This window comes from Triturus cristatus, chromosome 4_2, assembly GCF_964204655.1.
Source record: "Triturus cristatus chromosome 4_2, aTriCri1.1, whole genome shotgun sequence".
In the NCBI taxonomy this organism is placed as follows: Eukaryota; Metazoa; Chordata; class Amphibia; order Caudata; family Salamandridae; genus Triturus; species Triturus cristatus.
In genome coordinates, this window is record NC_140586.1 from 658,875,109 (window position 1) to 658,900,272 (window position 25,164).

General features: G+C 43.7%; 1 protein-coding gene across 13 annotated transcripts in view; it reads left to right on the top strand.

The window, feature by feature from the left end:
* Positions 1-25,164, top strand: part of DOCK7 (dedicator of cytokinesis 7) — an 888,535-nt gene that overhangs the window by 423,073 nt on the left and 440,298 nt on the right. For all 13 annotated transcript variants that reach the window (XM_085602421.1, XM_085602422.1, XM_085602423.1 and 10 more), the window contains one exon: positions 20,205-20,306. In XM_085602421.1, the coding sequence (XP_085458547.1) occupies positions 20,205-20,306 (102 nt within the window). The remainder of the gene's footprint in view (positions 1-20,204; positions 20,307-25,164) is intronic.

The following is a 25,164-nucleotide window of genomic DNA, read 5'->3' on the forward strand; positions in this document are numbered from 1 at the left end:
GAAATATTGAAAGATGTATTAGAAACCAATGACTGCAAAGCAGGAAGGGACAGATCTGTGTGGTTATCCCAATTGGGGTAAGCGCCCAGATCCGGCACAGAAGGCGAATTTAGTTTTTTAGAAGTGGCCAATCCGAAACAGGTGGTTTGAAAGATGGTTGAATTTAAAAACAACATATGATTTGGTACGAGACAGGCACGGTGTAAAGCTTCAGTTCCCTGAACCTGCCACGGTTTGGAACCCCAAACCGACTTAAGATCAATAGTAGCCTTCCATAGATCATAACCTTTGATTGACAACTCATCCATAAAGGATTTAGAATAAAGTAACTTGGTGTGTGTCAGTCTAACCTTCGAGGCAGACTCAGGCATAACCTTAAAATAAAAGGATGCCCGGTCGGTAACACTGAAATCAGTAAAATAAGTATACTTATCAACTAATGTAGGTGAACTGCCAAAAGAGGGGGTGGGACAGTGTTCCCATTGGGTAAAATTTACAAAATTTCTAAATGTATTCGCCTTATGCAGGAAGTGATTGCCATAATGTTGAAAACAATACTGTTCTGCATAATTAGCCGCATTTTCATACAAATCTTCAGCATCAAAAGCGGCATAATATTTCAAATCTGAAAACAGTGCTTCAATGGCGTGTACATCCCAATCATCAGAACGTATGTTCTGTTTAACTACATCACCCATAGAAACACAAAACACATTAGGTACATTGATGACCTCTGTGGGTCCATGAATTTGGAATTTTACAGCATCCCACGCGATTCCATCCAAAACTGGCCAGGCAGTAATATTCACAAAAGTCTGGTCTCTTTTCATGATGCGGGACGAGGAGTGGGGGGCCAAAGTTCCATTGATAAGTCTAATTGTTGATCTCTCTTTGAGATAGTGGCCATCCACCAGACGGAAAAACACTATTACAAATCCAATGGACATAAACAAAAAAATACTGAAAAGCAATAGCCAGATGTATGTCCAAGGTGTAACCAAAAAATGTCTTTTAAACCAACTAGCAAAAACAGCAATGTTCGAAGGGGGAGTGGAGGGCAATGAGTTAGTGTCAAAGGAGAAACGGGACTGGTCAAGCGCCGTAGATTGTAAAACAGGCGAGTGACCATTTGTAGGATAAGCATACTCAGTCTCGTCGGGCAGACCACCAGCCGGTGGTATTAACAGGGGATCAGTAACTGACTGCATCTCGATGGCAACATCAGACAAGGTGGTAGAAGCAGGAACCAACATTGAATTTCTTTGCATCGTCTGGCATGACACTGCTGGAGTCAGGCTAAGAAGTATCGGCCACTCGCTGAAGTTTGACATTGTCAATAGAGATGTACCTGTTGTCCTTTCGACCAGGAAGTGGAGGTAAAATGACTGTTCTTGTACCCTGCACTCCAAGCACTGGAACTGGTGCACGATAAGAGGGGCCGAACTCCTTCTTGTTCTCCACCTTCTCACGGACCAGGTCTCAAACTCGGGGTAGCCAGCCGACTACCGGAATCTGAACCTCAGCTTCAGACGTGGAGGGCAAGTGTTCCTTCGAAAGAGTGTCTCTGGCTTCTTGTAGAGTCTGCAAAACAGCACAGTGATCATCTACGTCAAAGGGTGCGGTCGACGCCGCCATGTCTAGACCATCAAGGTCTGGAACAAACATTCTGATTCCGAAGAGCATCATGTATGGGGTCCGCCCACCCAGAGACCTTCTAGGGAGATTATTAAGTGCACGTTGGACGTTATACAAATGGGCTAGCCAGTTCCGGCCTGTGCCTAAAACACGTGCTGTCAATGATTGCTTTAAGTCACGGTTCATTCGCTCCACCACACTATTACCCTCAGGTCGGTAGGGAGACGAAAATTTGACTAGGACCCCCAAATTTCTCATAGCCTCCTTGTAAGCCTTACAGGCGAACGCAGGGCCCTGATCAGAATGGAAGGTACCACACGCAAAAGTTCCCACAAAGACATGCAAATCCCTGATGACAGTCCGCGAGTCAGCACTCCTTTGTGGCCATACCCAGAGAAAACGTGTGCACGAATCCACTGCAACCAAGATATACTTGTACGCAGTATCAGAAGAAAAAGGACCGCAGTGATCTAAATAAACACAACCAAATGGCTTATTAGATATATACAACTGTGTTTGTGGTGGGCGCGCAACAGTAGAAGGTTTAATCTGTTGGCAAATGTCACAATCAAGAACATAAGCGCGCGCTTGTTTATATAAACCAAACCACCAGTAACGTTGTTGTAACAGAGATATAGTAGCGGACACGCCGGCGTGGGCTGACGCCAACCCCTCGTGTGCAGCTAGAATCAGTGCTGGTCTGCAGTCCGCGTTGGGAATAATTCTGTCACCAACGTCGTTAATCCTCACTAACGGGACGTTATCAGGACTTAAATGATAAAAATAACGAGAAGGAAAACCCTTCGGGTAATCACTTCCCTTCTCTGTAGCAGCAATAGCTGCCAAGATGTCATCATCAATCTTACTTTTGGATCTTGTAACTGCTGCCACTAAGTATGTAGCCACTGCGGTTTTTGCTGCCTCGTCAGCCAAGCTGTTACCGACAGCATGGACACCAAGTCGTTGGTGACCAAGAGTGTGAATAACATTCACGAGAGGGAGACGGTCTTTAAAGTCTGCCACTCAAACCCAAAGCAGTTTATGCTTAATTGTGCTACCTTTGGTGTCTCGATAATCATTTTGAGACCAGAAGTGTAAGTTGTCATTGTATGACTGGACACAATAAAAAGAGTCACTAACTATTAAAGTCGTGACACGGGGATCAGCAAACTCCAGTGCAAGCACCAGAGCCCGAAGCTCCGCCAATTGCGCGGTACAATCACCCAATGACTGCGTATGCACTGCATCAGATTGGAATTCACCATTTACGAATGTACCTACGACAATTGCGCAAGCCGCAGAATAAGCGTGCTTTGATCCGATCGCGGGCTGCGCCGAGCCGTCAGTGTATATGACACAATGGTATTCTTCGAGCGGGCGCAAAGACAGAGGAGCCGGATGAACGAATTCATACTGCAAGTACTCTTGAGTCTGTAATGAGGCGTCAAAGATATAAGTGACATCTGGTGACGTCAGAGTTGTGGCCCATTGTATCCACCGTGGATGCAAAGCTTTAGAATTTGGTACACTTGCTTTAGTCACTGCCTCTAGGGCAGGATACGGTGTTACAACCAGAATCTGTTTCCCATGCGACAGTGCGCGTTCTTTAAGGATCGCCATATGTACAGCAGTCAGAACTTTCTCGACTGTGGAAAAACGTAATTCAGCAGAGGTGTACAAGTGTGATTTATACGCAATGGGGACTGTATCGCCCTCATTAAACATTAAATACGTGAAACCCACGGCGCCTGGTACTATTCTTATTACCAGGTTAGTGCGGTTATCACGCATCAGCAAGTATTGTGAAGCAAGAAGATCAGCCTGTAAAGACTGTAGAATAGCAGAGTGTTCCAGCTGCCAGCTAGACTTCGAAAAGGAAGGTTGTACCAAGGCATAAAGCGGTTTGATACGCTGGGCATAATCAGGAATATACGTATGTCCGAAATTCAGAAAGCCCAGGAGAGATTGTAATTTTTTCAGCGTTGTAGGAGCGCGCAAGCATGCGCACTTCTCCAGAAAGTGAGGAGCTAATCCCTTACCCTCATTGTTGAGCTCGTAGCCCAAAAACAACACTGTATATTCCGCGATGTGAGACTTCGCAAAATTGAATTTGTAGCCATAGTCAGCAAAACTCACTATAATATTGTCGACTCGAGACAGATGTGGCATCAGCTCATCATCCGTGAGGTAGATATCGTCAACATAGGAGTATGCATCGGGGTCTATTCTCTCTAAGAGAGAGACCACGCGAGTGGAAAAGACGCCAGGGCTGTTTTTGTAGCCCATGGCCAATCTCGTAAACTGTTTTTGTTTGCCGCCCGAAGTAAACGCCGTCCACTGGCTACTTAGTGTGGACAGGTTGTGGCTAAAAAAGCCATTGGAAATGTCAAGTGTCGTTTTAAATCTTTTACGCACAAGACTGTCGACAAGAGCCGAGCTATGTGTATTTTGTACCGCGCAGGTCCGGCAATGGGAATTTAGGTGCCGGTAATCCAAAACTAAACGGTACGAGCCGTCAGGCTTCGTTACAGTGAATAGAGGGTTATTCATAGGGGACACACAAGTTTCAATAACACCCTGATATTCCAATTGTTCAAGGATCGCCGCGACGTGTGGCCTAGCTTCACGCCGCATGGGATATTGGGGTTGAGGCTGGGGCATAGACCGCAATGGAATCTCATGGCAGGGGGACAACCGGTCCCATCCCACCTGAGTACGATATACCGCCGGCGCAAGCGCCAGCGCCCACTCCTCAGCGTACACTTCAGCCTGGTCCTTAGGCACCGTGTGCGCAAAGGACGGGAGGATGACCTCCTCCCCTCTAGGAGCTTCTAAAATGAAAGCTGGGGGCCAATCTGCCTCCGCTAGGAGGATATCATAGGTGGTAGTCAGATTATCCCAAAAAATCCCCTTTATTGTACGTTGTATGTCACCCTCAATTAATAAGACTATTTCATAAAGTCTGTCAGGGGGTGCCACTCTGGTGTCAGCTGTCTCAACAGTAACCAATATATCAGTTGCTGTCGCCGCCAGAAATGGACGCAGAGCTTAACGGACTATGGTAATTTCCGCTGCGCTATCCAGTAGCGTCAGCGCCCATGTCCGGTTCCGAAGCTGTGTCCGCACTATCTGAGGCATACCTTGCCGTCAGAGCCGCCACTTTCTTCTTCTGAAACGGGGGTCTTTGTCGTGCAAATTCGTCCAGCTTGCCTTTACCCTCAGTCTGTCGGGGCTAGTCACGTGTTTGTGGAGCACCCCGACCTTTGCCACCGCCTCCGCCACCGGACTGTGAAGCCGATGTTTCCTGTGAAGAACGAGGAGAACGTTGTTCAGAAACCTGAAATCTATCAGGAGACTTAATAGTAGCACGATCTCGCAGATCATAAGTGCGTTCACTACTTGACTGAACGGGAGAGGCAGGCCGAGAGCCCTGTTTCTGCTGCTGCTTTCCCTGTTGTTTAGACCGCCAATTTTGTTTTGGAAAGCTTGGCCGGTCATCCTTACCAGAGGCTTCCGCCTTACCCTGCTGCTTAATATCGGGAGTTTTGATCACAGGCTTAACTCCTAAAGAGCTACGACCTAAATCTCTGTATGCACACGAGATTATCTTCGCAAATTCCTGCGGCTTATCCTCCTCAGCAACTTTCTTCAGTTCATTACGAACCTGGAATTGCAAAGCATCACCCTTAAGGTTACCCATTATCATGGTAGCCACCAGGTCAAACTGTCCGAGGAGCCGCATCCCTAATTCTATCGCAGACTCCGCACCGTGGTTCTCTTGAACACGTTTAATAACGGAGGGCAGCTGCAACATAGACAGAGTGCCAAAGCACTGCGCGTACGTCGCTGCAAAGACCTTACCCCAGTTAACACAATCATCTACGTTGGGGACCAAGTCTTTAGGCAAACTAATGGTAAGGAGCCTGTGTTTCTCCACAGGAGAAGTATTCGGGTATACCGCTTCTATTTGGTCAAATTTTTCAGCAAGCCAAAAGGGGAAATCATCCCTAGTTTGGGGGCGCTTGCCCATAACAGAATTAACCATAACAGGACTAATGACTACCGCGTGGTGGTCAGTAGGCTGCCCCGCAACAGCAGGTGCCCCCGCCTGCATATTGCGCGACACGTACTGCACTAACGCCCTATATACTGTAATGAGGGCAGTGTGTAGTACACGCAACTCAGCCACCGTTACCGTGAGGTAACGGGGATGAGGCGTAAATCCGGCTAGTACCTGCCAAGTGGCCCCTGCAATTGATAAAGGGCCCATTCTCGGCGGTATAACCACATGGGGAAGGGCGCCATTAAACCAAATATGATGCTGCCAAGCAGATATTGGTATTTCCTGTGTCCTATACGGTGTATAGTTCGCTGGCACGGCAGTGGCAGTGTAAGAATGAAAAGTATCATCATCCCCACTCACCGCTGGAATCGTCACCCAAGAGTAGAACAACTCATAAGGATGAGCCGCATCGGCTCCCACCACAAAGATGACGTTCATACCAGTGTCCGGCACCCCATACTGCGTCAAATGACGTTTCAGAGCTGCACGGCTATGCGCCGCAATATCTACCGCCATAAGGACAAGCTACACTCGAAGTATTCAGTAGCACAAGGGTTCAATAACCTTTTTAATGATCAAGCTTGAAGAAACCTATATCAACAGAAATAGGTAGGTTTAAATCCGTCAGACTTGTTATCCGGAAACAAGAATGAGGGTGTTGTGGACTAATATAAGCACTACTAAGGCGTTTCAACTCATAGACCAAACGTTAGGTGCGCCATGTTGCAGGGATTCTGCTTATATACAGAACTATGCGTAGGACCCCAGGACCTCAGTGAATTGTGGTGTACCAGAAACTAACCTCAGAACCCAGTATCCGGCTAGCATAAGTGTCCCATTCGTTATCCGAGATTTAGCTCGGCGATCCCAATGAAAAGACAACCCAGAACAAGCGACTCAGTATACTCTCAGGAATGGTGGGAATCGGAAATACCTGTTCGTATATGAAACTCACATCAGTCCACAACAAGAATCAACAGAGACACGGTGAAAATAAAAAGAGTTTATTTTTATAGACCACGTGTCCTAAGATGCAGTACTTTGGCTAATACAAGCAGACAAATGATTAAAATCAAAACCATCAGCATCGTTACAATACCATAAAATATAAAAGGGGTGATCATGTTATAATGACAGTGGATACTACCACCTTCCCTTTACTAAGAAGCTAATATTATTATTATTATGCTAATAGAAGGTCTCTTAGGCTTGAATAGGGGACCCCATACCTCAAAGATCAGCTTAGTGAAATCACATCACAGGAGCATCAGGAGTCTTCTCGCAGGAAGGCTCGTCTTCGGTCTGAATATTAAACATGATGTCTGTAATATTAAAAGCACCAACTTTCAGGTATTCACAGCTGCCTGTGTGTTATGGCTAAATAGTGGGTCGATCAACCTAGAGTGGAAAACATGCATTGTCTAACAACCCAGACTGTTTGTCACATCATGTACAGACCAAGGTCGCTGCGCAGAGCTCGGGATGGTAACAACAGATTGCTTTCGTGTGAGGCAAAGCTCGAGTCAGCAGTTTGTTTAAGCAATAACATGTAAACGCAGTGTCGTGCACAAAAGCAGCAAGATGGCATTCTAACATCTAACGTGGTTATGCTAACTTAACAATGTATGTACGTATTTAAGGGAATCCTTACTACACCAGTTTCCTCAGCAGTTTCACTTCTCCTGAGGCTGCTCCAGATGGTTGGTGTATAGCCAATGCCAGGATCCCTACCCCTGCAGTAGTCACCCCAGTCCTTTTGTGGCCAGGGACGAGGATCACCCAAGCAAAACGCAGGTCCCCAAGGGCACCGATCTTCCCAGACCCCTTTCCTTGCGCATCAGCCTCCATGCTTCTTTAATTTGCCATTAGGAGTGCACAACCACCTTGTGGGATCTCACCCTCTGTGGGATCCATCATTTCCTCCTAGGGTGACAATGCACCACACTTGACAGATCGGTCCTCCAGAGAATCCGATGGGCTCTGCCCTTTGTTCCTTTTCGACACACTGCAGCTTCCTCCCACATCAGAGTGGCTTTCAGAGGAGCACATGTATTTCTTGCTGCATGAAGTGTGCACTCTACTATGCAAAGGACCATCGAAAAGCTTCTGTACTTGGAAATATGGGCGGGTTATTACTCCAGCTATTTTCTCGTCCAGAGAAGAATGGATACCTTTGTCCTATTTTAGATCTTTGCCCTCCCAATGTCTTCATGTGGAAGAGCAAATGCAATATGCTCACACTGGCCCAGGTGCTGTATCCACTGAATCTGTGTGACTGGGTTCTAGCCTTGGACCTTCAGGACCCTTACTTTCTTGTGTCCGTCCGTATTGCAGTCTCACAGATGTTACCTGCAGTTTAAGGTTGGCCAAAGTCGTTTTCAGTTTGCTTTGCTCCCGTTTAGCTTTACCATCATCCCTTGAGTGTTCACTAAAGTGATGGTGGTTGACGCCGCCTATCTGCGGAGGTTGGGTATACCACAGTTTTCCCCTTCCTCGATGACTGGCTGTTGGCGGGCTTGCCATAGTCAGTCTTAGACCACCTTCAGGCATCGCAAACTTCCCGACATCTGTCATCAGTCTAGGGCATTAAGGCTATGATCTCAATGTTTCAGCTTTGGTCCTGGATCTCGGTGAGAGCAGCTCTGAGGCTTCTTGGCCTGTTGGCCTCATGCATCTTGCTTGCCCTCAATGCTAGTTGGGATGTGCGGGCTCTACAGTGAGCTCTGAAGTCTCAGAGGGTCCAGCAACAAGGAAACCTGTCCGATGTCATCCAGATTTCGGAGGAGAATGTACAAGTTCTGCTGTGGTGGCTGCTTGACCGCAACTTGACCAGCGGCAGGCTTGTCTCCCTGCCCCTCTCAGTGGTGATAAATGCATCATTTCTGGGTTGAGGAGCTCATCAAGCGGAGGCGGAGATCAGAGGACTGTCTCCATATCAATGTGATGAAGTTGCAGACAATTCGCCTGGTGTTGAAAACCTTCCTCCCTTCCGTGAAGAGGAGGCTGGTGCAGGTTCTTACGAACAACACCTCTGCCATGTGGTACTGCAATGAAACAGGGTGGAGTGGAGCCATTGGTTCCGTGCCAGGAGACTCTGCGCCTGCAGAGATGTTTGGAACATCAGGGTATTTCCCTGGTTGTGAACCACCTGGCAAGATCATTGAACGCCAGGGTGGACAAGTCTAGCTGACGGTAACTGGCAGGTCACGTATGACTGCTGCGCCTCGATGTGGCCTTCCAACAATAAGGAGGAGAAATACCTTTTTGCCACCATTGAAGATACACAATGTCCAGATTTCTGCACTTGGAGTTCCCACAAAGGTCCTTCCCTGTATGCTTTCCCACCTCTGCCTCTCCTGCCCATTGTTCTGAACAAGACCAGGAACAACCAAGCTCAAGTCATTCTAGTATGACAATCTGCACTTTGATCAGGCTACTGCTTCGGGAAGATCTACTGTTGCAACCTAAGGCCAGGGTTCTCCACCTGAACCCATGCAGTCTACACCTCCATGCATGGAGATTAAGCAGAGGCAGTTAAGATCGTATGATTTGCCAACTGTAGTTGTGGATGTCATCGTGACTGCCAGACCCTCGACCACGAAGTCTATTTACGCTAGGCACTGGGACAAATTTGTGGCCTTTTGTGTAGCCCGAATGACAGACCATATGCAGTCCAAACTATCGGATATTTTTTCATTTGTTTTGTCTTTGGGCCAGCAAGGCCTTGAAGTGGGCACTGCTAAAGTATATTTATCCACCCTTTCGGCGTGTCTTTGTTTACCAAACCAACCATCCTTGTTCACCTCCTGCAGTGCATATTCTTAACGGTTCCCAGACTGCTTGTGGTGTCATAGTAGGATCTTAATTTGGATCTAACATTTCTCATGTGTACTGTCTTTGAGGCGATGCTCATCTGCTCGTTGCTTCTTATGGCTCTAAAGATTGTGTTTTTGTTCCAATCATTTCAACTCGTCGATTGAGTGAATTTCTCTTGGTGCAGCCTCCCTACACCACCTATTTCCCCCAGACAAACTGAAGACCAAAGCAGCTACCCTGGCAAAAGTCATAACTCCTTTTCACATTGAACAATTCATCACCCTCTCAACGTTCTTTGCCCTGCTTCATCCCTTGAAGGATGACAAGAGACTCCATTGGCTGGACCCCAAAGAGCCTTAAGCTTTTACATTGATAGCACCAAAGATCATTGGGTGGACAGTCAGCTCTTTGTGGGGTTCTCTGGGGCAATGAAAGTTAGGGAGGTGCAGAAAAGGACTCTGTCAAGGTGGATAGTCCTCTGCATCATTAAGACCTGCTACTCATTGGCCAAAAAGCAGCCTCCGGAATTACTGAAAGCCCATTCCCCCAGGGCTAAGGTTGCCACCACTGTTTTGTCACATAGAAAACAGGTCACGACGTGGGCGTATTCACAAAGCATTACTGCCTTGACGGCCACATCTGATGGGAAGGGCATTTCACCTGTTCAGTCCTGCAAGACTTTTTGGTCTCAGACTATTCAACAAATTCTCCATCTTCAGAGTGTTAATGCTTTGGTATCCGTTCTAAAGGTGAGGAATTCATGGTTTGTAGTATCTATTAAAAGAACAAGTTACTTATCTTCACTAACGCTCTTTGTAGTGGATACTCTTTCTCTCCCTGCTGAATCCTCACTGCCCTATTGAGTTGTCTATATTTGCCATCTGAAAAGCTCCCAAATTAGAGATCTGCACACTATTACCTCTACTGTTTTTGTATCCAAGAGCACATAAAGAGTCCAGCAAGAATCTGACACCGCTGTGCAGGGGTGGCACATATATATGGCTCTGCTCTGTCACTTCTGGGGCGGAACAAAGCCAATGCGGAGTTGCACAGAGCCACCTAGCGGCATGGTGGTATGAAATATTTCTGGGAAATACTATAAAGTTGAGGAGTCTACTGTTGGATAAAGTATCCACCAGTAAGAGAGTTAACAAGGATAAGTAACTTGTTCATTTGCATGACCTGTATTTAGTAATCCTTGTATATTTATTTGAATCTTAGATTATTTCTGTTACAGGCATGTGATTTTAATATGCCTATTCATTAACACCTATTAATTATTATTGTGTCTCCGTTAGTTTTTGTTTTGCCAACAAGTGTTTCGTAGTTTATCGGCTTCTTCAGGATTTATTTTGCACTGTATAAAATAGAGTAAGGTGCTGAGATTTTCATGAGAATGAGCCTTTTCATGGGCCTTGTGCATGTGCTTTCACTTGAACATTTCCCTGAAGAATTTCATAATTTTATCTGTCTAGAACTAAGGGGATTCATGTACACTGAAAAAATAATCCCAGAGGAATTAGATAAATTGTGAAACGTGTTAGCAACGCAACAACTAATGGAGGCAAAATAGCAATTAAATGGAAGGTAATGAATGGTCCAAAATCAAATGAATATAATTGAAAGGATTTAATAAAGTCTCCAGTAAAATAAAGAAGGAGTATGAGCTACAAATAGTAGAAAGATGTATTATTTCTCTTTATGAGGTGTATAAGAGAAGTTAAACTTCATTTGTGTCCAAGCAGTTACGTAATAACTATTTGAATCAAATTCATGAGTCATTGTTTGTCCTGTAAAATAGCGGGGTCCTGAGAGAGTGTGAGTATCAGTGAGCATCTAAGAGAGTGAGTGAAAGAATCCACCTGGAGTTTGACTGAGAATAATTTGTTCTGTTGGATACTTCTGACCACAGATTCCTCACCTTTTCAATATCCCCAGGTACCAGACTGGATCCAGAGAACTTCACCAACCATGCTCCAGCATGCTGGTAGGTGTTGTTCTGTGACTCTACACCAACCTGTAAGCGGAGCTGCATATAGGCCACACCTGTGCGCTAACATCATGTTTGTGACGTGTAGCTTTAGATACACATGCTGTGCATACTCCTGCCATCTAGTGTTGAACTCGGACGTGTTCAACTTGTTTTTCTCTGAAGACTTCTTTGAGTCACGTAATGCCCATGGGCATCGGCTTCATTGTTAAATTATTTTTTCATCACCATTGGGTTTAGACACGTTCTTCCTGAGCTAAGGGTCGACACCATGTAGCATTGTCTTCAAGCCCACCTGGATCCTCTCTACCCATTAATATAACAATCGCTGCGATTCCCTTTAGTTTGGACTTGTTGTGCGTCCTCGTCAGCAGTACAGAAACCACCTTTGGTGCCAAAGATCCCATGGCTCCGTCCTCCATTGACTTAGAGGAATAGGAACAACCGATCCTCCAGCTGCTCCAAGATGAACTTGATGCCCTCCAAAAGCGCATCTTGAGCCACCTCCGACTGGTCAGATCTTTACGCTGCCACCACTGTAGCCAATAGACTCCTTTCCTTCCAGGAGGAAACTGACTTTCGAGGAAGCTCTCGACATGCCAATAGAGCCAAAAGTGAAAATATGGCAAGACAGAGGCGCTAGTGCCCTGCCAACCCTCCCTTGCCATCAACCGCATCATTGCCACCCGCCTCCTCGTCTGTGTTCCTCTCCACCTCTTCTCTGTCCGCTTCACATCTACCACTTGCTGACCCTGTATCTCGCTCACCACATGGATCTCCTCACTCTGGCCATGGGAGAGGCATTCCAAGATCCTCTCACAATCCTTATGATACAACTTTTGAACCACAACCACATGGAGACCCGTAGGATGGTTATAATATAGACCCTCCTGGGGACACTGACCCGGACCTTTATGCTGCAAAATTATCCTCACCAGACAACACCATCTCGTACCACAAGTTGCTCCTCAACCTACTTCCAGATTGTATGACCATCATTAAGGAAGCATGTATTCCTACAATAAGAGCCTGCTATGCAGCCAAATGTAGAGATTTGTGCACCACTGTATTCCCAGGCACATCAACCCTCTTAAAGCGGCAGTTTAAGACCAGGTCTGTTACCTGCTCCACTTATAAAAGTCAGGTTGCTTTCATTTCCATCAGACTTCAATTAGCCACACTTGCTGCTTACCTTCAGAACAGGGAACACACTTCATTGTTCGGAGTTCCAGTCATTTAGGCCTTATGGGAGGGCTCAAAAAAATAATTCCACTCTGGGTGCCTGCTTCCCCATGTGGAATCTCAACATTGTTCTCACTAGACGTGTGGGCCCTCCTTTTGAACCACTTCACTCCTGACCTCTCCAGTTTCTTTTCTGGAAGGTAGACTTCCTATTAGTCATCACCTTCCTCAAGCGTGTGAGTGAGCTTCTGGCCCTTACTTGAAATAAATCTGTTCTCCAAGTTCACATGGATAGGATAGTGGGTAGGACAAACCCCAAGTTTCTGCCCGAGGTGGTCTCTTCTTTCCACCTTAATCAGACTATTGAACTCCCAGTGTTCTTTCCACATCCAGAGACAGTGGTAGAGAGGTCGGTTCACAAATTAGTTGTCAAAAAGACCCTCATGCACTACATTGACAGGACAAAACTCGTATCTCTTTGTCTCATTTTCAAAACCACACTAGTTTCATGCTCTCTCAAGTGGACATAGCACAGTGGTTGGTCAAATGTATCCAAACCTGCTATGCCAAAGCCAAAAGACTTTGCCTGTCTCTCCCAGGTCCTACTTTACCCAAAAAAAGGGTCCTCCATGATATCCTTAGGTAACATCCCTATAGCTGACATCTTCAGCTTCCTGGCCTGCTACATACACTTCCACCAAGCATTACTGTGTGGATGTCTCAGCATGCCAACAAGCTAATGTTGGCCAGGCTGTACTTCATACATTTTTTGAAGTACTCTGCAACATCCTCCAGGTAGCCACCGCTTAGGGAAAACTGCTTTACAGTCCATACACAGCATGTGTTTCTACAGCTACACATGCCACAAACGGGAAATGTTATTTACCCTCTAAGCATCTGTTCGTGGCATGCGGTGCTGTAGATTACCATACCCCCACCCTACTCCTGGTAAGCCTTTGGCTGTTGCTGATGCTGTTCGTCGTTCTTCACATGGTCATCTCTTCTGTATCTCTACGCTTCATATCCATCCTCACCCTGTGTGTAGAAAATCAATCTAATGATGGAGCCGATGCGCATAAGCATTACTAGTAATATGTGGGCTACTGTACCTCGTGACTCACAGACTTCTTTGAAGAAAAAAAAGTTGCTCTTGTCCGAGCCCAACACTAGATGCCAGAAATATGCACAGCATGTGAATCTATAGTACTATATGCCACGAACAGATGTTTACAGGATAGGTAACATTTTCCATAGTTTCTTTCTGCGCTTTTCAATGTGGATCTGGACTACCACTCCCAATTTTTGTCGATCTCTGATGATTTCCAACACGATTAGACACTGTGCTTGAAAAGTTACTTTAGTTTATCCTCAATGGCTCATCCCCATGCTTACAGATGATTCCAAGGGACTGTGCCTTACCCATTACTTCCTCCCCACCCATCTTCCTTCTATACCACAAACAATTTTGGAGAAGCACTTGAAAATTTTAATGTAGGAGGTAAATATTTTGTTTTCCAAGGGATTCATCAAATGGGTACTAGACTAGGAAAAAGACAAGGGATGCTGTTCCTGCTGCTTCCTTGTCCTGAAAATGTATGGAGCTTCAAGACTATCCCATAACTTTTCCCACTAAATACCTTCCTGCAGAACAACAAATTCAAGAGGCTTACACTGCATTTCTGTCTGTTCTGGACTAAGTAGACTGGATGGTGTCCTTGGAGTTGCAGGATGCTTATTTTCATACAACTGGCCTACAGTCTCGCAGGCATTATGTGTGGGTCAAGGTGGGCCAAGAACACTTTAATTTTGCCTTGCTTCCCTTTGGCCTTTACATCAGCCCCTCATGCATTCTCAAAAGTGATAGCAGTGGTCACTACCCATCTTCCAAGGTCAGGAGTACATGTATTTCCGTCCCTCGATAATTGGCTGCTAAAGGCGGGCTCGTTGCAGTCAGTCGGGCTCCACCTCCAGATGACGAGCAGTCTCTTGGCATCATTGGTGAGCTTCATTGACCAGCCAAAGTCACACCTCAACCTCTCACAGAGAATTCCATTCAGTTGGGCAGTACTGTACAGAGTGATATTGAGACCACTCCCACCCAGAGCTCATAGTGGTGACAGAGACTTTGCAGTTGGGTTTGATGGGCCACTTGGAGCAAGTGGAGATCGTAGCTCTTTAGTCTCCAGTGGAAAGTCAACTCCATGTCAACCTGCTGTATCTATGGACGATCCACTTAGCCCTAAAATCCTTCCTGCTCTCTATTAGGGGTAAAGTAAGTTACAACTGATTCTGTCGGGTAAAAACGTTTTGCATCTATGCAGCATGAATCCTGTGAAAATAAGTCTGACACATTCCTTTGTCGACTACAGGATAGAACACACAGGAGGAAAGTCATTTTTATGAAATAGTTATTTACTCTTTAGGTCATGTAAGGCTGACAAATTCAAGTAATCATCAAATGACATCATGTAAGAAAAGTGAATAAAGTGCAACAATGTGATCAAAGTTATTCAGTCAGCTTTGTACAGTTGTCAGAGATCGGTATCCATGGGTTCTTTTTGTTCGGTAAATTATATTCAGGCTCACTTTAATACTCTTCATTGAGTCCTTGGTGTGTAAGATCCTGAATGCGCTTCATTATCTGTGTAGGATCCTTCGCAATTGGGCGAAAACTTGCACGATTGTGTTTAGAGATTTCCATGATGTAGTCATCAGTGTTTTGGATAACCACTGAACCTCCTTTGTCTGCGGCCTTTCTTTCTATCCTGTAGTCGACAAAGTAATGTGTCAGACTTACTTTCACGATTCATGCTGCATAGATGCAAAACATTTTTACCTGACAGAATCAGTTGTAGCTTACATGATGCATGCCCAGGTTCTGAGGGACACAGGGAACCCCATTGACTTTATTGGTCTATCAGGGGTAGGCTGTTGCAGGTTCTCGGGGACAACACTATTGCCATGTGGTACTGCAAAAAGCTGGGTGGAGTGCGGTCTTGAGATGTGTTCCAGAAGGGTCTACGCCTCTGTAAGTCGCTGCAGCAACATAATATCGTTCTGGATCCTGAATAAGAAAAAGACTCAACTGAGTAGGCATTGTCTGTTAGTTGTGTTTCCTCCCCAAGGTGATACAGAGCATCCATGGTCAGTGGGGAAGAACCCTAGCTAGTTTTGTTCGCCACTGCCAGGAATTGATTTGCTCCAAAGCATTCACCAGAAGACTCATATAGGATCAGAAGTGCTGAAGGATTCCTGTATGCATTGCACCACTCTATTTGCCTCAGGAACTGTAAAAGATCGGGAAGGACTGAGGCCAGGTGATCTTGCTTTCCCCAGACGTGGCTAGAAGAGTGTAGTACCCAGAGCTTCTTGAACTCGAGCACTTTGGGAGATCCACTAGTCTCAGCAACAGGACAAGATCTTGCACCCTAATCTCCAAAATCTACACCTCTATGTGTGTTGACTGAATGGTGGCAGTTGAATGTGTTTGATTTGCTCACTAAGGTGGTAGATGTTACCCTTGCTGCCAGACAGCCTTCTACCAACTCCATCAAAGCTGAGTGCTGTGATAAAGTAGATTGCCTGGTTTGAGAACGTGGTTTGTTAGTTGGGGAGGATTGGTGTCCACCAAAAGTTAGAAAGTCTCTATTTTGTTAGGTCCAGTCAAAGGTTGTAGTACTTGGAAGCTGAGCTCTACCTCTTGTAGTAATGGCACATGGTAGACAGTCTTACCTCAGAGAACATGTTTGTAAAATTTAGAAGTACCAAAACAGCTAAAATATCAAAAACACAACACAATAAATATCCCACTCCAATTGATGGAAATAGAGTAAAAATGTAATAAACAAAGTGACACCAAAGTGACAAAAATCAATAAAGAGTAGCAGAGATGGAAATTTTGTAACAATTTAAGAATAGCACCAAGAAGCACAACGCGCCATTTGTGGTCAGTCTTCATGGTAGACCAGGACCTATGCGCAATTTGAGGCTGACTGCTATTGAGCGTGTGTTGCTTATAGCAAGTGGATTGGCCCTGCTTGGGCATGGAAGTAGAGACATTTGAAAAGGTTTCTAAGTTCCAATCTGAAAAGGGACTTTTGTTGTTTTTCTGAGGAAAGTTTTTCTCCAGGCAGGACAAACTTGAAATTCAATCTGACGTTGCGAAACTGCTAACCAGGAAATGTTTCCAGTCGTTCCCCTTGAAGCTCTGGAGCCAAAGTTTTGAAAAAGTTTCCAACCTTTTTTTGGGGTGCCCAAATAACCACAGGACTACTCTTCCAATGAGTCCAGGACCTCAGAGGGAACTCTTAGAGACTGCCAGGGTGTAAGGCAGAGGGCTTCAGCAAAGTTCAGTCCAGGTCCATTTGCTGCTGGAATTCTACACAGGAATGTCCTCTTCAGCTTGTTTATGGTCTGGGAGCCACCAAGGCTCAGCTCTTATGATTCTTGGAGTTCTTTCTGTGCTTGGATTTCAGGTGGAAGTCCAACCTCCTTATGTCCTTCGCATGTGTCGCAGATTCCAAGTGCAGCAGGCTCAGTCCACTTGGCATCCTTTCACAAGCTCTGGCATCCGTTTGCCTGTCCAGCAGTGTTCCGAGTAAGACGAGGACCCAGATCTGTAGGCCTCCCCAGCCAGTGTGTGGGAGCCACCCTAAGACACTCCTAGTTCCTCTTGGATGAATGGAGTAAAGGTTCCCAATCCTTGACCTATCTGCATATGCATTCTTTCCTATTTGCTTTACTACAATGGGGCCCACAATGTCATGTATCAGGGCATGTTCAAGATGCCCAGAGTCTTTGACCACACTAAACTTGTGGTCAAAGGGCTAGGGGTGTGTGTGGGGAGTGTCCTATGGGAATCCTAGTGCCCTCCCACATCTAACATCAAAGTCCAGTTTGAAGCAGGATCTGTACCCACAATAAACACAGAAACAGAAGACGTCTGGTAAGACGTGAGCAGGGTCGCTTAGCAACCAGGTGATAACACAAGAATTGTCCTAGCAGCATGTTTGCTCTTTTTGAAGGATGCGGAACATGTACATGTGCTTCAGACAGACCTGGCATGCAGGAATTGACACTGGGGTGTCAAGAGGAGGGGCACAGACCCCAACCTCCATATTCGTTGGAGCTCAGAGGAGCCATCTCTGTCTGGTCAGGTGATCCTATTGTGTGCATCTGGGAGGAATTTCACACCTCATTCATGCTGAGCACCTGCTTTTGAGAAGTTTTTTTAAAAGATAAGGGGAACCACTATAAGCAAGTGAAAAAACATGGCAGAGAGAAATGGGTGAATTGCGATAAATTATTAAGGCAATGTGTGAAGTTCCCAGTCACCTTAGTTAGAATTTTGTTCGGCGAGTGTTAGATACAAGATTGAACAGGGGTGTGCAGGGCTTAATGAGAAACTCTGTTATTCCTAGATTTGCATTACAGCTGAATGCGGTCCATTGCGAGGACTCACATATGGAGCTCGTATTGTGAACTGTAGAAACGAGCTGGTACGAGGAAGTGTGGCTCAATAAGGGTAAAAGAATATGTTTGTGTCAGAGATTCAGAGAACATGACCATTTATCGAGAATTGGTTGTTCAGCAAGAATTGTGTGTGTTTTGTCTTTTACTTTTGGCAGTCCCTGGAATAAATGTTAAGAAGTGTCCCCGACTGGTGCCAGGCGACTGTGTTTTGCCCTGAAGAAATCACCACAAATTTTCATGGCGATGAAACATGTCGGCATAATACAATGGTATGCATATTAAGCAACCTCTTTTAAATTTGAAGTAGGTGCACACATAAGGAAGAATAAAATTGGTTTTGTGAAAAGTGCATCTTTTTTCAATTTTACTTATATTTCGGTCGCATCTTGGTATGTGATTGCTTCACTATTTAATATCACAATTTGGGTTTAATCGTGTGGACACTTTAAATAAATTTTTTACAAGCAAAAGTGGGCATAGCTGGTGAGTACCAATCAGCAGGCTCAATTGGTGGTGCGCACGTGAGGTGTCATCTTGTCTTTTCAAATTTTTTTCAAAAATTTGTTTCAAAATTCAAAACACTTGGTGTATTTGAGTTGGGACTTGATATTTTCATGAGAGAAATGGTACTAAAGAGACAACAGAGAAAGTGTGGACACAGAAGGGAAAAGGTCCACAAGAAACTAATTAAACACAGCGGCAAGAAACAAGAGAAACTGGAGCAACATGTCTCGCAGCCTCACCAGTGTTCCTCACACCTGACAGTCCCAGCTCAAGCGTGCTCTGCTCACAAACGTCAAGCATGCTCTGCTCACAAACATAAAGGCTCTGGACTTTAAAGGTCGAAGTTTTGTGTGCTTAATCTAGCACAACAGCGTGTTTGGTGTCCTGGTTTAAAGCTGTTTGCTTATACATCTTTTGGGACAAGATGTGTTTTTCTCCACTGCAAGTGTTTGCAGTTTTTGGTGCTCCAGAGACTTTGCATTTGGGTCTGTCATACGTGGAGTTCAAGTGTGGCAAGTGGAAGAAGTTTTACATGTGCAGCAAATTTACTTTGTTTTTGTGACTGGCTTCAGGAGAGGGCAATTTACAGAGTGATGACATAAGTGGAATGCTTGGGTGCCTGGTGTGAGTGAGACAGTTGGGAAGATGGGCTGAGCAGCTAGCATGTTGCTCCTGGTGGGACTGCTATCCCTGTTACTATGGATGTTAAGAACTTAATAAATAACTTGAAAGACACAACCTGGCTACGTCTGCTGTGTCACCTCTACGTACGGAACCAGCTTATTACAAGTAGGCATTAAGATATGTTTTTCTTGTTGCACGAGTGGATTACACAGTAAGTGCTGCAGTCCACAGGTGACATTTTAATTTTCTTGTCCTGGGTGCAGTTTATACACAAGAAATTATGGCTTTAGGCAATGTTTTAAGGGTAAAAACACCCACAATGAGCATTGATAACAGTGCCCCAGTGTGCAGAGTCTACTGCCTCTCACTAGTCTAATACCCAGAGAGAGCCTGTGATAAGGTTCATATTCCATATATCAAAAAATCTAAGCAATCTTTTCACAAGCCTTCAGACTATATAATTTTACCATTAATGCTTCAGCTGGTTCCTTGCCTGGTTTTGGTTTCTAAAAAACTGCAAACCTATTGATGGTACTTGCAAGACACATGTTTATTGCAGTACTTGACTGTCACCTGATATTTCAAATTGATTCCTCTGCATTTTGCGCTTTAATAATTTTTGTTTTATGTGTGGAATGAATTCTGCCTTAGCATTGCTGTGTATATTTGTATTCATTTGTACCATCCATTATTGCTACTGTGTCCAGGTTCCACCTTAAGAAACAGTTCAATAAATAAAGAAGCTAATTAAAAATCATTACAAGTGAATCTGTTATTGCTAATATCAGTTATTTACGGGTGTATGAAACCATATGAGTGTGGTAAGCACTATGTAAATAAGATAATATAATCATTATTTGATGGCAAACATAAACCGAAAAATTATTTTCTGACTGCTGTTTAATTTACTTTCAAAAGTGGATACCGATGCTACAGAATGGACGTTTGAAGACTGGTCCATTTTGCCTACCAGTTTCTTTGGAAAAACCACCACAGGCCTACTCTGTACTTTCTCCTGAGGTGAGTTGTATTCTGTTTACTAAGCAAATGATGAATCCATAAATGTATTAGAAGAAATTATTTGAATGTCTATGCCATTTCACTACTGACATGAAATCTAAACATTTAAAAAACGTTTACGTGCTAGTTTTGGCATTCTAGAATCATAATGGCCCAGAACGTCCAGTCTGCTTGAGCACTAATTTCTAGACCACATGTGCGTTCTGTGCCTCAAATCAATTGACATTTACAATCCCAACTCTTTACAATCCCAACTCTTTACAATCCCAACTCTTTACAATACCCACACTTTACAACCCCACCACTTCCACTTTACAATCCCAACACTTCACAATTCCCACACTTCACAATCCCAATGCGTCCTCTACCTCCATGCTGCAGCTTTTAACTGTTCTCATCAGATCATTGAGAAGACAAGGACTCAATGTGAAAACAGACTGAGAGTAATTTTGTTGTCGCCGTTGATCACTAACCATCAATTTTTATCAAACAGCTGACAGTAGAGTAGATGAGTTGCAGGATTGCTGCAGAAGCAGGCAGGAGTTTGCACTACTATCATACACACCTTACACATACTAATATTTATTTATTTATTCATTTGAATGTCTTATATAGCGCTAGCTAGACCCGAAGGTATCCGAGCGCTTTACAAGACATGTAATAGAGGGATTCAAGTTGACATAATATATCCAGGAGGAGAAAAAAAAAGAAACATAGTAAAATATCACAAATATGGGAATGAAATTACATCATAGGAAACCAAGGAAGAGAACAATTTTAATTCTTTGTTCCAGCACATTTTCAATTTTGCAATAGGAATGTTTTTTAGCTGAAATCTGGATTGTCGAGATTCTGGAAAAATTGCAGCAATCCTTCACCACTTCATATACAAAATCAATTCTGTTTTATAGTGGTTTGGCAACCATTTTTCATTGAACTTAAAATAATGAAACATTGTGGTAATAGCTCTTGACTTGGCACCTTCTTTAGATTGAATACTAGATTATCAGTGTATTAAACATACCACTCACAGGTTGTTCCTGGGAAAACACCTGACTCAATAAATTACCTGGACCTCTAATCTGCACAATGAGTATACAGCAAAGAAGAAAGTAAGAGCTAGAACATCCAGCATTTTTAAACATTTGCAGTAAATCAGAATATTCTTCTCGAACTTGACTCTGGTATCACTCTATTGAAAAATCAATTTCATGGACACAAAACTCGAGTTCTAAAATCAGTATGTGAAAAAGATGAAAGAACTGGTCACATTAGTTGAGAAATTTCTACTCCGTAAAAAAAAAAGTAGAAATGGAGAAGGCACTAAAATTTGTCCAAATGAAGAATGCAGACTTGGAAATCTGCTCCTCTGCGAAATAATCGGTGAGTGGCATATATGCATTGCTCATGGGGCATGAAGATTATTCTCTTATGAATGAGTTGTGGAAGATGTAGTTCTCGACCCGACCTCAAGTACTGTAAGTACTGACTGATGACTCATTTCCTGTTACCTTTTCTTGGTCACTGTTAAGCGACCGCTGCTGCTCAGATGTCTCTCCATAGAACCTGGCCTGGTACTGTGTGTAATGTTCTGCAATGTGGATTTGATTTAGACCTTCGATGACCTCCCTTCTCTTCAGCTGTTTAGGTCTCATTGATCTATGATTGATGAATTTATTTCATTTTGTCATTCTTAAAGCACAGCATTAAACTCAGTGGCACAATGGTGTTGGAACAGTGTAACAACATCGACTCAGAATGACATGATACTAATATAAGCCATCTCACCAATAGCTAAACCCGTGGGCTTACTGTAGAAAAGAGAGTTCAGTTTACTAGACCCCCAGCACTAACGTCTCAGTCAGACAGAAACCCAGTTGAACTGCAACAACCCTACAACAATGTGTTTCATGTAACAATCAATTCCATGAAATATTACATCGACAGATAGTAGAACCCCCAAACTCTCTTCCATTAAGAAATACAACAATCAAGAACACTAGTAAGTGAAGGTTAGATTTTGGAGGTTTATTTTTAAATTCAAAATCTTATCTTAGTGTTCATGATATGAATTGTAACTACAATAAAGACTTATAGAATAGTAGCGGCAACGTTTGCTTAAAAGTGTGAATAACAAGAAAAACTCTTAACATATTTACTATATGATTTTATAGCAATCCTACCCTCATTCTTCCACTTCTATCCCCTAAATTAACTTTAGCATAGGAAAGAAAGTCTAATTTTAGATATTCACACCTCATACCTGTTTGAATAGGTCTCATGTTCAGTATAACAGCAAAGCCCATTAGTCTTGTTGTGCAGGGCCAGCTGGGCTAATAAAGTTCAGCAAGCAAAGGCTGAATGACTGTCCCGGTAGGCTTCAGTTAAAGTGGGTGATGCCATTCTGCATGGCCTGTCTTCTATTTCGCCTGCCGTGAAGGTTCCTCTCTCCCCCTTAACCTTCTGTGCTCAGCTTTCATAACATTATTTGGTCAGTGTTGAATCTTTTAGAATAAGCAGTTGATAGAAAATGACCTGATTCTTGCATTGAAAAACTGTTTTGTTTGCATAATGACAGCAGACAAGACACGCGGTTATCAGCTTTCTATGCACCTTTGCTTATACCGCAATAACAATTATTTAGACCAAAACAGAACAGTCAGTACAGATTAAATACTATGAATATATTCGAGCAGACTTGAATATCACTTTGCAGGGGAAAATAACATAAACTAAATGTGCATTAATTGTTAATCAAACACATTCACCTTTGATTGAGTAGCACACCTAACTCAAAAAGGAAATACTTAGAAGTGAAAAGTCAAAATAATCATGACACATTGGACATTTTTATTACTTGGATGGTACTTTCAAGCCAAATTCCCTCCTACAAAATAAAAATCACTAAGTGGCACAATCACATCATTGTTTACCAACTTTTAAGGTTCATACAAAGAAAGTCACACAACATTTGCAAGCCAGTTTACATGGATACTCAAAGGAGTACCAATTTTCACATATATTGATAAATGTATAGATTTGATGTAGATCATTTTGATCGCTCTAAACAATACTTTTACATGATCTGCCAAACGCCTTATACTCCTGATGGATATAATCAGATATTTTAAAATAACAGATATAACCTAAGACACTGGGATATGGTGTAGAGTAGACCAAACACTCAAAAGGTGATGGAAGGAATGCTTGCAGTTTATCTTCCTACAGGTAATCGCTCGGGGTAGCATTCCAACCCATCATTCTTTTGCCCACCATGCAATCTCAGATTAGACCCAGCCGTATACTAATCAGCCTTGACCCTACTCCAATAGGAACAGTTCAGCCAGAACTGCCAAGCAAGGTCCTCTCTAAACTGGAACACAAGCAGCCCAGGATAGGTATAGCCCTAAATGGGGCCAGATGGTGGCAGCTTGCTTCCAGTGAACAAGCTACCAATGCCTGGGCATACCCTTGGTGACTTAGGGCATACATCAAACACACAAAAGGTGATGGGAGGAATGCTTACAATTTGTCTAAACACTAGCACATAGGTGCATTCCAACCCATCGTTCCCTTGTTTACCTTGCAGCCTCAGATTAGACTCAGCCATATGCAAATCAGCCAAGATCCTGCTCCAATAGGAACAGTTCAGCCCGAACTGCCAACACAGGTCTTCTCTGAATCGAAACACAAGCAATCCAAGACTGGTGTGTTTGATATGGTGTAGACCACCAACTTATGTTTTACAACTCATCATATGCACATTAGGATTATATATATCAGAATATATTTGTATACCGCTGTACAGTGAGAACAGTAACGATACAGGCAACAAGTGATCGGCGAGGTAGCTGGGGTCTGGGAGCAGAAGAGGACTCTGCTGCATTGTGAAGTAGTGCGCTTTAAAGAGGTGTGTTGTGAACTCTTTCCTAAGTGTGAGCAAGGTTGAGTCAGTCCTGATGGATAAAGAGGTATTGTTCCAGATCTTGTGTACATAAATGGAGGAAACCTGTTGCTTTGTTATTTTTTTCCCCTACTCTTCTTTACCCCAGTCTGATGGTGTTGTGAGTGTGCTGAAAGCTATTGTAGATGGTGGGTTTTTCATACCAACATTTGGGGTTTTGCTGGTCATACTGGCTTTGAAGGCAAGCTGGCAAGGAGATTTGTGTCACAATTGTCCAATCTATGCCTGGTCTGCATTGGACTCCGCCCATGTGGAACAAACGTTGGTACAAGAGACATTCACTCTGGATGCAGTTTGTTGTATACACATTTGCTAATATAGCTACGTTTGGTTTTGCAAAACACTGGAAGAACCAGGGTGTATTGATTCTATACTGTTACATACCTAGCAAAACTATGCTTAATGTCAGCTTGAAACCACTCATTGCAAGGGAACGGTAAAGCATAGTTCCTTTTCGACTGCTGTTTCCAAATTCTTGAAACTGTTCCAGATTAATGAGTAAATGATGGAATCCCAGAAATTGACAGAGGAGAAAAAACTCTTCTTTCTTTAAACTCACCTTGCTAGACATCGAGCCTCAAAACCCCGGTGTCTAGCATGGTGATTAGACTATGCCTTAAAGTGGAATTCACTGTGCACCTACAACAATGACTGTCATACGAGAAATTAAGAATCAGAATTTGGGAATTTCTCTAGTTAGCCTTGCAATTAAGCTATGCAATTAAAGGATTCTGATAGAAATCACCTTTTGTTGTGTGAGCCCACTTGGATGAAGTTTTACGCTCAAACAATTCAACTAAAATTGAAAAGGAAATGTGAGCTAGATAAGGACAAATCCCTCCACGACAAATGCCTTCAGTGCTATTTTGATGAAAATTCAAATGATGTGTAAAT